At 35.9% G+C, this 12,329-nt stretch overlaps 1 protein-coding gene across 1 annotated transcript in view; it reads left to right on the top strand.

Moving 5' to 3' along the window:
- Positions 1 to 12,329, top strand: part of DPY19L1 (dpy-19 like C-mannosyltransferase 1) — a gene marked incomplete at its 3' end in the record, with an annotated part of 55,118 nt that overhangs the window by 26,084 nt on the left and 16,705 nt on the right. The window contains exons 10-16 of the mRNA XM_081996652.1: positions 911 to 1,010; positions 2,232 to 2,309; positions 4,249 to 4,335; positions 5,853 to 5,909; positions 8,438 to 8,518; positions 9,277 to 9,378; positions 10,113 to 10,184. Coding sequence (XP_081852778.1) covers positions 911 to 1,010; positions 2,232 to 2,309; positions 4,249 to 4,335; positions 5,853 to 5,909; positions 8,438 to 8,518; positions 9,277 to 9,378; positions 10,113 to 10,184 — 577 coding nt within the window. The remainder of the gene's footprint in view (positions 1 to 910; positions 1,011 to 2,231; positions 2,310 to 4,248; positions 4,336 to 5,852; positions 5,910 to 8,437; positions 8,519 to 9,276; positions 9,379 to 10,112; positions 10,185 to 12,329) is intronic.

Below are 12,329 nucleotides of genomic sequence, written 5' to 3'. Positions count from 1 at the left end.
AGAGCAACTCTCTTATGTATAGCAGTATTCCAGTGAAATATAGGAACTATCTTTGAAACAGAGACTAGAACTTAAATTCTCCATTATTTGTATCACTTATATCAGTTTTGTATCACAATGTATTACTTAATACATTAGACTCCTGCTCATCATGATTTCAAATCGAAGTTAATCATGAGGCTTCATAAAAGAAGCTGAAGAAAATTTTACAGAATTTGGTGAGACTGCTGTAATCTGTTGGGTTTGGGTTTTACAGAAGAATATTTATGGTATCTTCATCTGGTGGAGGCCACTTAGTGAAATTTGAAACGTGACATATTTCTGAAGTGAACTCAGAGCTAACACAGGATTAAATAAATAAGACTTACAGCAGGATGTGGAGAATGGGCTGTTTTCAGTTAAAGATGAGTTTCATGTATTTGTCATTGTCTCCTGCCCTGAAACCTCACTCAGGATTGCTGGCAGAAAGTGGCAGAAAGTAAATATGGAAGAAATGTCAAACAGAAGAGTGAAATCACTTTCAAATGCAGACTGTTCTGAGAACAGTTGTGATCCCAGCTGAAATGGAAATGATTGTGGCCTGACTGTAGAGTTGTTACAAGAAGGCGGACCACTGCAAGTGACATAGGTTGGCCTGCTATATTACATGCTGCCAGGAGAAGACTTGTTTGGTAATGAGTGACTCATCAAATAGTTAAGAATCATTAAGCATCAGAACTATTGTTTTTGGAAACTGACGGAAAATGGATATTAAATTTACTTGAGCAGTGTTATTTGTAGTTGATCAATATTGCTAGCTAACTTCCAAGGTAACTTTGTTTTTATTGCATTCTCTATTGTACTTTTCAATAATATGCAAATACCTGTGTAATTTTACTTACTGATGCCTCTTCTGTCTCTTTTTCCCAAGGATTCCGAATATTAATACAGGAAGCTTGATTGCACTGTGTGTTTCTAATATCTTTTTCATGCTTCCCTGGCAGTTTGCTCAGTTTGTTCTTCTAACACAGGTAAGATCCCTCTTTGTCTTACCTAGGCAAATTGACTGCTTTGTAGAGACAGCCATTGAATTCACAACTATACCAGTACTTTCCTTTTAGCCAGCTTTCACTCTTGCTCTCAGGAAAGATTGAGATCAGTATTTTTCTAGTCTTAAAAGTTGACCATTTACGCCACCCAGTCTTCTGTTTCAAGGACTAAAAAAAGATTTACTTTTCTCTTAAAAGCAGCCTCCATCCTAAGATCAGTCCATTAGAACAAGTGCAGAACAAGAAAAAAACTGTGTATATTGAAGTACAAAAATAAAAAAGGCATTCATCTTGCATCGCTTTAGGCTATTCTAAATTTTTAAATGGAGCAATGTTTGCATGGCATGTAATATCTGGCATGATTTTGCATGATTTCCTATTTAATATTGATGAGCCTATGAGTAGTGGCATAATCTTACTGTCTGAGGATTTGTACAGTTGAGGTAACTTCAGTGTTGAAATACAGTAAATGCTAATGTAAGCATTAGGATATTGTCATACAACACACTTTCTTGGTGTTTAAATTTATTGAAATGTAGCCTGTTGATTGAAATCCATCTATGTCTCCATACCTTTTCACTTGACTGTCCTACTCGAAGCAAATGGTGCTTGTTTGAGTTGATAGTTTTGAACAATCAATATATTCTGTGGCATGCAAATTTTCTAACTACAAGCCATTAAATTCTGCAAAATATTGTGAGAAAATATTGTGAGAAACTCATCGCTATAACCTATGTAAGGTGCTGGGCCTGGAATTTGAAATTACAGGTTACATTCATAATTTCATTAATTTCCCATGTGACTTTTAGCAAGCTGCCTTACCAATGAATCTCATTTTCCTCAGGAGCAAATTATGGATGTTCCCATACTTTGCTGAAAAGTTAAGGTCAAATAATGCTAATGATTTTTTTTTTTTTTTAATCTAAGGGTGAAAGATGATGTGTTAGTGCTTGTGTTTTTGTAAAGCTGAATACTGATTTCTTAAACATTTGAATATGTTTGATAATTGTTATTCAGAGCACCACAATAGATTTTTTGAAAGAAACCATAACAAAATGCCTAAGTATTTACTTAGCAAAAAAGTAGCAATAAAAGTTAGTTTGGTGGTTTGAATAATCACTTTTTTGTATGAACATGTATTCTGCTAGAAAGAGTAGACCACTGCAAATTTTTTTAACTTTAATATTTCACTTTTGATTCTAGATAGCTTCCTTATTTGCTGTGTGTATTATGGGTTATATTGACTCCTGCAAGTTACAGAAGATACTCTCTGCTCATATGGTAATACTTTTTTAAAAAAACTTAAATCCCCTCAAACAGGTCAGAGCATCGAAAGAGGCCACTTGTCTGAAGTGTTTTCCTTAGTTGCAAGGTGGTTGAAAAGGTGCAATGATAAGGGATAGAGGGGCCTGGTTTTGAATATTTGATTTTATGTGTATTTATATCACAGTGTCAGTAACTAGGATCCCTCTGGCGCACAGGGATTTTTGAACTCCAGAAAAATTATCAACCTAAAAGATTTGTAGAAATATTTGCCTCTCCTTTCTGTCTCTACTCATTCGATGGACTTGAAGATACAGTCTCAAACAACAGAGCAATAAAAAGTTGAAAAGGCAGCATTCATCTCGTGTGATAGGTTAGCAGAAATGAGAAAAATGAGATGCAAGTCAAAACTTGCTAACAGTAAGTCTTTATCATTGAAGGAGAAGAACCCCAACTAAAATTGGGTTTTGAAGACTACTGTAGTCTTGACCATGAAAAGATGCTATGGTTGAACTATCTGGGGACATATTTAGAAAAGAGGACAAAGAAAATTTTCCTCAAATTATTAATTTGAGAAAAAGCTATTTTTTTCAAAAATGGATGAGAAAGTCAACAAAGAAAGAAGATGATAAATAAAAGGCATGTAAGTTTCTGCTTTTAAAATTAAGATAACGATCAAGTTTTGCTGCCAGGAGTTTTACTCTTGGAAACAAGATTACAGTTTTAAATATACAAGAAGATGTAAACAACTTTTGAGGAAATATGGTTGTCTTTAAAAATACAGTTTTGCTAAAATTGTGCTATGCAAACTCAGTGGACAAAAAGAGATTGTTTACTACAGGAAAGAAGCTTTGAGCTAAATTCTATTTCCTGTGTTTTCAAACTGTAAATGATAAAGTAAAGGCAGTAAGTTCTATGCAACTCATTTCTGATATAAACCCGGTATACCAAATGCTTCTTCCCAGTCAGATTTACCAGGAAAATTTGCAAATAAGCATTTTGGTTTAGTAATTTTTTTGACAGAAACAAGATGAAATACTTAAGCCTTTTGGCTTATGTCAATAGCTATATCATAATTTTGCTGTCAAAGTGTCATAAAAAGCCTATTTTCAGATAGATAAACCACAATGTTGTATTACAGAGAAAGCTTAATGAGGCTGGGTAAACTGCTAGTCTTTGTTTTGTGGTGTTTTCAGTTCTTGCCACCCCACCCCCCCGTAGAAAATTAAACCCTAACTATGTGATGGGGGTAGTACAAAAGTCTGCATGTTTTACAAATAACTACATTATTTTTCCTTATTCCTGTGTATAGAAGATGGCAGAGACTGATAATTAGTTTTGCTCTTTAAGTTAGAAAATGTAATTCAGCTTTCTTTCTATTAAAAAGAAAACATAGTAGGAGATCAGGATGGCAGATAAATGTTGTATTTCAGCCTTAACTTGCAACCTGATATAATTAAGTGCATATGATCAAACAGTCAGAGTTCAGCTTCCTTGACTTTGGTGATGATTATATTTTAAATATATGCTTCTCAGTTGGAAAAAAGAAGACAACACACATTTTATTCAACATTTTAATGTTTGTCCAGGATTTTGAAAGATAAACAGGATGGAGAAAGAATACAATAATTTGAAAAAAGTGAGTATGTTAGGAATAACTTCAAAAATGTAGCTAGTATGTCACATAAGATGAGTTAGTCCTATGATGAAATCCTGTTGTCTGTAAGTACTTTAAAAATATAAATTAACGTAATAATCTACACTTGGCTACCTGTTGCCATTAAGTCCTTATATTGTAAGTCTTTTCAGACAATTCTGTAAGCTGAGTATCAAGCTTGCACTTGCTGAGAAGTAGATGTCTTGAAATTTACGGGTGTTGATACAAGGTAATTTCTATTCTTGGGCAATTCTTACCTTTTCTATTTTAAATTTAATTGTTTTTATTTTCTTCTTTCAGGTATCTCTTGTAGTGTGTTTTGTTCTGATGTTTGGTAATTCAATGTTATTGACATCATATTATGCTGCATCTTTAGTAGTTATCTGGGTAAGTTGTTTAAGAAAAAAATCATATGATGTGCTAAGGCTGTAATGCTGTACTGTTATGTACGTATTAATCTAGAATGTGAAACTGCTGCATTACCAGATAGTTGAGAAATCTTTCACATGACAAACAGAATTAGACCTTAAAGTTACTTGGAAAATGGGTAAATACTAATTTAAAAAATCATGTTTTTACACAAAGTCCTTTTCATAAGAGAAGTTCAGTTAAAACTCAGTTGTCTTGTTTTTATAGCTCTCTTTTTTTTTTTATAAAAATATAAAATTTACCATGTATGTATTTTTGATCAGCATAATTGTAAAACAAGAACATGAGCAAGGAGGAGTTTAAGTACTTCTTTATTGATTGTGAAACTGTGAATGCAGAACAAATGACTAAAACATAAATAACAATGGTTTCAGGCTATTTGAAACTGCTGAGTCATACTGCCATGTTAGTGAAATTATTCACTGAAGACTCATCATCTCGTCATCCACTATCTTAATTTTTCCTTAAATAGGAAAAACAACCTTCAACTTCTTTTACTTTCATATAGTTTCTCTTAAGGGAATTAAGAGTACATAGGAAATAGGCGATCAGACTGTATGAACAGATCTAGTTTAGCATACTACAAATCATCTCATTTCTGGTTCTTTTTGCCTCTCCCAGAAGCTTAGGGTGAGATCAGTGATTTTTTTTTTCTTTTTTTTCTTTTGTTTATATTTTGTTCATCAGCAAAACAGTGGTAATTTCTCATACTAAGAATAAGCTGCCTTGGCTACTGATATTTGCTGTAGTATAGTTTGCTTGTTATAAACTCTAGTTTCTTGGAGTGACTTTTGTAATTATATAGTAAGTACAGGTACACTGAGTGTGTTGCCTGTTTTCTGCTTTGGAAAAATATTTATTGTTTGTCTGTTATTTGGGTGCTTATAGTGGCTTCGGTCTCAGTGTCACATACATGACTGAGTTTCTGAAAGCTTTTAAGTTCATTCTCAGTTTTTCTTAATTACATTGTTCATCAAATTAGCTTAAAGTGAGTCTTTCTTGTGTCATAAAATGAGGAACATAATGTGAAACAGAAAAACACCAGTAACTTCTATCACCCCGCATATTCTGTTGCATTGTTTGACAATTGTTTGTATTATGCTGCCAGTTATTTATTTATTGCTTCTTGTCATTCGTGGAAGCAGCCATAATTCATTTTCCCATTGGCTTCAATTTAAAAAAAGTGTATAATGCAGAATCTTACTTGTTAAGGAGAAGAGTAGTCTTCTATTAATTGTATATGAACTGCAGTAAAAGGTTTTATGTTGGCATGTTTTGCCAGTGCAAGGTGAAATCACAAGATGATATAGTCATTCATATTTCAGGTTGTATTCATTACGGAGGATTTTTTTAATAAATAGCTGTGTGGTACAATAGGTGCCTACCAAAACAAAAAAAAAAACCTCATCCAGAGTACTGGAATATCTTGTTGTTACAATATGTTACCTGAAAATGTACATTCATTTTATTATTAGGGAATTCTTGAATTGAGTCCAAAAGTCTGGAAAAGCAGAAGAGAAGTCTATCTATGGGTAAGGAATTTCATATATTTTGAATTTCAGAAAAGAACTGTGACTTTGTTTTAATGAAATACAGAAATAACTTCTTCTGGTTTAGTTTCTAATAGTTGAATCAAGAAATATAGCTGAACTACTCTCTTTAAGTAAATTGTCCATATTTCCAGAAATTTATCTTCAATTACTGAAGGAAGAAAGGGGGCATAAGCATAAATTTATATCAGAAAATTGAAATAGCCTTCAAATGGCAAAACATTTAATTTTAAATTAGCAACTTAAACATGTTTACAAAACCTAAGATCAGTATGAAAAATCCCTTTAAAATAAAAGACAATTTAGAAAAGGCAAGTAAAAGGCTAACAGTGGTTGCAGAATGGAGCGTAAGATACTGCATTAGATGTTCACTAAAATGTGTCCTTTTTTAAAGATTTTTTTTTTATAACAGCAAGCAACTTACAATTACATAACTAAGTAAAGGAAGGAAATTGGAGTAAAGCACTGTAGGGTGTGTGGGTGGGGTTTGAGGGCAGTGGAAGTCATGTCCAAACACAGAAGACACCCCCAAAACTATGACAAATAAAATATAACGCTGTAAGAAACATGAGACGCAACTTGCTGCTTAAGATGTAACATTAACTTGTAAAAACACCTGAACTGGGAGCCTATTGAGACTATGCCTGGCTTAAGACAAGCATTCTTATTAAATGAAGGATCACCTGTTAGCAAAACTGGATGGAATTCATACAGTTATTATAAATGAATTAGAATATAATGGAATTTTAAAAATATTTATAACAAACTGCAGTGCATATATAACCTGCCAATGTAGTTAGCTGTGGTACCAGGGTAAATGGGAGTGCAGGCAAATCTCATGTCAGTTTGTTTAAAAAGGAGATCTAAGGCATTTGTAGAACTGCAGACCAATAAGTCTAACTTTTGTAAAAGAATAAAAACTTGAACACTGATGAAGTTGTTATGGCTATATGTACATTAGATAGGTCCAGTACAGCCTCTGTGAAAGGAAGTCATACCTTACAAATGTAATTGACTTCAAGGATGTAGATAAGGGTGTGTGGGTGAATGTAATGCACTTGAATTTCAGAAACCTTTTGGGGAAGATATCTAACTGGAACTATAAAAGAAAATAAGCTCCATGGGATAAGGTGTGAATGTTAGAAGGTAAGAAACAAAGAGTGGAATTAAATAGTAAGCTGTCAAAAGAAGACTACCACCACCCTAAGTATGTCTATAAAATAATTGATCCTAAATAAGTCCTTGTCACGAAACAGAGAAATCTTTGTTATTCTTATGAAAAGTTCTCTGAACACATCAATTTATTACTGAGCAGGCATCAAAAAGGAAAATAGATGGTGGAAGTCATGGAGAAGGAACTGCAGAGAAAACAGAAAATATTTTCTTATTTTGTAAACTCATGCTTAGCATCCTAAATATCACATGCAGTCTCAGTCAATGTGTCTTAAAAAAATAACAGTAAGAAATACAGTGCCTTTCCCCAAAATGTACTACCATCAACTTTAAGTGGAGTATTAAGATAATTATTAATGTAGAACCGCTAAATAGCTGAGATTTTAAAATAGGTTAGAATTCTACATCTTGTAAAATAAAGGTAAATATGACAAAGCCAGTGAACAGAAGTAGAATATAATTATAGTTTATTTAGTGCCCCTTATGATTGTAGCAACAATCTTATAAAAGAAAAGAAAGATACTGTAAAAGCAAAAAAAAAAAAAGGAATTCAGAAAAGGTTTAGGTACCTCCTAGGAATTTAGGTTCCTTTGTAGCCATTAAATAGCATGATGGAATGCAACCTGTTGTCACATAAAAACCCTGGTTAAATTAGGGTAAAGATCAGTTTGTATTTTGTTGTTATATTCTCTCTGAAAGCATCTGCTGCTGGTGCCAGATGCAAGATACTGAGTCAGGTTGTCCTATTCAGTTGATCCAGTTTTATAACGAATTAGATAGTTTAAGCTAGATAACCAGGAATTTAATGTTTCTGGTACAGGGATGAACATGATATGTAACTAAAAGTGGTAATTGTACATACTTTCTTTATATTTCCTTCAGTTTCTAATTTGAGATTATCTTGGGAAGGTTCTATAAATCAGCAAATCCCTCCAAAGATTTGAATTAGCAGAGTAGTACAACCTGAGGCTGTGGGTGGGAAGTAATCAGTACACACTGGTGATGAATGCAAAACAGATGGAATTGACAGGCTGCTCCTGTTTAAAGTTAACTTTGGTACCTCCTCTGCTACAATGTCGTGTGCAGCAGTACAGCTGTAATATAAATTAGTTGGACAAAATTATTTTAGCTGTAATAGAAAATACAAAAAAAACCTTAAAACACCCCATGTACTCAAATTTGGGAAGTGTAATTGGTTAGAAATTACTGTACGTATTGGTGATAACATAGGAGAGTTTGTAACTAGTAGCTAAATTTAATAAGACTTTTAAAAAAGAAAAGGTTTCTTTAAAAGTTTGTTGAGACATGTTAATTTCATTCTGAATATATCTTTTAAGGTCATTGAAGGATGTGCCTGGTTATTTGGGACAGTCACCTTGAAATACCTAACTTCTTTAGTGTTTGGAATAGCTGATGATGTAAGTTCTCTTATCTGAGTATCTGGTTGGTGTCTTTCAAAAAATTTTAAATTCATAATATTTTGATTTTGGCACCTTACTGATATATTTTTCCTGAAATTCCAAGGTCTGTTTTAGAGAAATTGGAGAGGGATTACATATTTGTTTTCTCATTCATTATGTATTATCACTTTGAGGTATTATTACCAAAGTTTGTGAAAAGACAAATGTCTGTACTATTGTGTTAGTAAATGCTTTGTGTGTTTGTTTTTAAATGTGGATTTATAGAGCTTTGTTTATTTTGGGTAACTTCTACCTACATTTTTTCAAGTCAGCTTCTTAGTTCACTTTCCTCTGAGGCTAATTTTTAAGACAGTTTTGAAATGCTTGTTGTAACTAGGACTCCTCGCTTCAGCCCCTTTATTGTCAGACTCTACTGCTAAAGAATGTGCAGATGTGCATCAAGGGGCAAAAGATGAGAAGCTCATACTGTGATATATGAGTATGCAAAACTATACTCTTGTTGAACCCAGTTGCAATGGTAACACCCTTTTTCTTTTGCTTTCTGCTTTTTATTTAACACAGTCCAATCTTTGTTACACTCAAAGATGTCATTTACTATACCAGAAGTAGATCTTTGGTGCTCTTATAAAAATATTTAAATGGTATAAACTTCTATTCTAATTAGGAATATTTCTCATATATATTTACACTACTTTGTTGTGGAAAATAGGACAGGTTTTGCTTACTACAGCTTTTTGTTCTGTATATCCTACCAGGCTCATATAGGAAATATATTAAAATCTAAATTTATTGGTTACAAGGATTTTGATACATTAATGTACACCTGTGCTGCAGAGTTTGACTTCATGGAAAAAGAGGTAATTTGATCAAAGATGATTACAGAAGAGGGAACTTTTTGTTTTATCTTAATTTATAACTTAAAACATTTGAGAGCCATAACCTCCTACTGCCATCGTAAGTTCAAGTGCTTACTCATGAGGTTAGAGACATTAATGAACTTAAGCTAAATTTAGGTGGTTTTATTGCTTTTAAATGAACTAAAAAAACCCCAGTGTTTTGATTTTTGGGTCTAACAAATGTGCTTGCTTGAATGAAAGATAAATGAAAGGTTACAATTCTTCAAAGATAAGATTTTATGTGTTTTTCAGTAGCTGTTTGTGAGTAGATGTAAAATGTACTGAGCTGCAAAGATCTGATGTGGTAGACAGACTACAGAATAGTAATCGAAGCTTCTTAGTGCGGCGTTAGTAGACTGTTTTAGTTCATCAGTATCTAGATGTGCATTTAGAATGTTTATAGATTCCTCAACCCATAGTACTCAAACTCGGATGAGGCACAATCTACTTTTAGTCTTTGGGTGGCTTGCCAAAGAACTGGGAATAACTTACTAATAACCCTGGTATTATGACCTCTAGTATGACTGCTGGGTGGAGTTTAAATTTTAGTTTCTTTAAGCTTGCTTTATTTTTATTGAATGTTTAAATTTACATTTTACTTGAGGAAGAACTCTTTACGTTATTTTGTTTAAAATCAGCACTGAAGTAATTATAAATTAATAGAAAGCAATTCATGCAGTTTATTTCCATTATAGACTCCAGTAAGATACATAAAGACTCTACTATTACCAGTTGTTCTGGTGGTTTTTGGGGTAATCATCAAAAGGGTAAGTGATTTATTTAGTGGGTCACTTTTACCTTGAATTTACTTCTTAGTTTTTTTTTTAAGGGATCGCTATTTATTTTGAAATAGGAAGAAGTTAGTGTGGTGGATTGACCTTGGCTAGCTGCCAGGTGCATGCCCAGCTGTGTTCTCATTCCCTGTCTTCAGCAGGACAGGGGATAAAAAGTATTGCAAAACCTCATGGGTCAAGATAAGGACAGGGAGATTGCTCACCGATTTACTGTCATGAGAAAAACAGACTTGAATTGGGGAGGATTAATTTAATTTATTGTCAATTAAAATACAGTAGGATTGTGAGAAACAACAACAAAACTAAAAGCACCTTCCCCTCAACCCCACCCCCTTCTTACCAGGCTCAATGGGTCCCTCCCACAGGCTGCAGTTCTTTAAGAACTGCTCCAGCCTGGGTCCTTTGTACAGGGTAGAGTCCTTCAGGAACAGACTGCTCCAGTGTGGATCCCCGACAGGTTGCAGCTCCTGCCAGAAAGCCTAATCCAGTGTGGGCTCTCCATGGATTGCAGCTTCCTTCAGGGCATTTCCACCTGCTCTGGCATTGGGTTCTTCACAGGCTGCAGGGTGGATATCAACTCCACTGTGGTCCTCCATGGGCTGTAGCGGGAAAACCTACCTCACCATGGTCTTCTCCACAAGCTGCAGGGAAATCTCTGCTCTGGTGCCTAGAGCGCCTCCTACCTCTCCTTCACCGATGTTGATGTCTGCAGGATTGTTTCTCTCCCATTTTCCTCACTGCTCTCTCTTAAAGCTGTTGCACAGTGTTTTTAACCTTTTCTTAAACGTGTTATCAACAGAGGCATCACCAGCATTACTGATGGGCTCAGCTTTGGCCAGTGGTAGGTCTACTTCGGAGCTGGCTGGAGCAGGCACTGTCTGACATGGGGGCAAGCCCCTGGTCTCTTCTTACAGAAGCCACCCCTGCATCCCCCCCGCTATCAAAACCTTGCCACATAAACCCAATACAGTTAGACAAAGGACAGGTTTTCAAAAATATTTACTTAAAATTCTGTGTTCTCTTTACGTAGATTTTTGCAAAGGTCCAGTCACAGAATCTTTGGGTTGGAAGGGATCTTTAAAGGTCATCTAGTCCAAACCCCCTGCAGGGAGCAGGGACATCATGAAGCAGATAAGGTTGCTCGGAGCCCCATACAACCTGACCTGGAATGTTGCCAGGGATGGGGCATCTACCACCTCCCTGGGCAAGCAGTGTTTCACCACCCTCATTGTGAAAAATTTTTCCGTATACTTAGTCCAAATCTACCCTCTTTTAGTTCAAAACCGTTACCCTTTCTCCTATCACTACAGGCCCTGCTAAAAATTCTGTCCCCACCTTTCTTAGAAGAGCCCTTGAAGTACTGGGGGGCTGCAGTAAGGTCTTCCTGGAGCCTTCTCTCCTCCAGGCTGAACAACACCAACTCTTCTAGCCTTTCTTCATAGGAGAGGTGCTCTAGCCCTCTGATCATTTTTGTGGCCCTCCTCTGGATCCTCTCCAACAGGTCCATGTCTTCCCTGTGCTGAGGGCTCCAGAGCTGGATGCAGTACTCAGGTGGGGTCTCCCCAACATGGAGTAGAGAGGCAGAATCACCTCCCTCGACCTGCTGGCCACACTTCTTTTGATGCAACCCAGGATATGGTTGGCCTTCTGGGCTGCGAGCGCACATTGCTGGCTCATGTCTGGCTTTTCCTCCACCAGTACCCCCAGTCCTCCTCAGCAGGGTTGCTCTCAACTCCTTCATCCCCCAGCCTGTACTGATACTGGGGGTTGCCCCAACCGAAGTGCAGGACCCTGCATTTGGCCTTGTTGAACCTCATGAGGTTCACACAGGCCATGCCTCAAGCTTGTCCAGGTCCCTCTGGGTGGCATCCTGTCCCTCAGGCGTGTCAACTGCATCACTCAGCTTGGTGTCGTCTGCAAACTTGCTGAAGGTGCACTATATCCCACTGTATGTGTCATTGATGAAGATATTTAATAGTACTGGTCCCAGTAAAGACCCCTGAGGGACATCAGTCATCACTGATCTCCATCTGGACATTGAGCTGTTGACCACTACCCTCTGAGTGCAACCATCCAACCAATTCCGCATCCACCAAACAGCCCACCCATCAAATCCCT

The sequence above is a fragment of the Phaethon aethereus genome, assembly GCF_964289735.1.
Source record: "Phaethon aethereus genome assembly, chromosome: 2".
Lineage (NCBI taxonomy): Eukaryota > Metazoa > Chordata > Aves > Phaethontiformes > Phaethontidae > Phaethon > Phaethon aethereus.
This window is presented reverse-complemented; position numbering and strand designations above follow the sequence as displayed.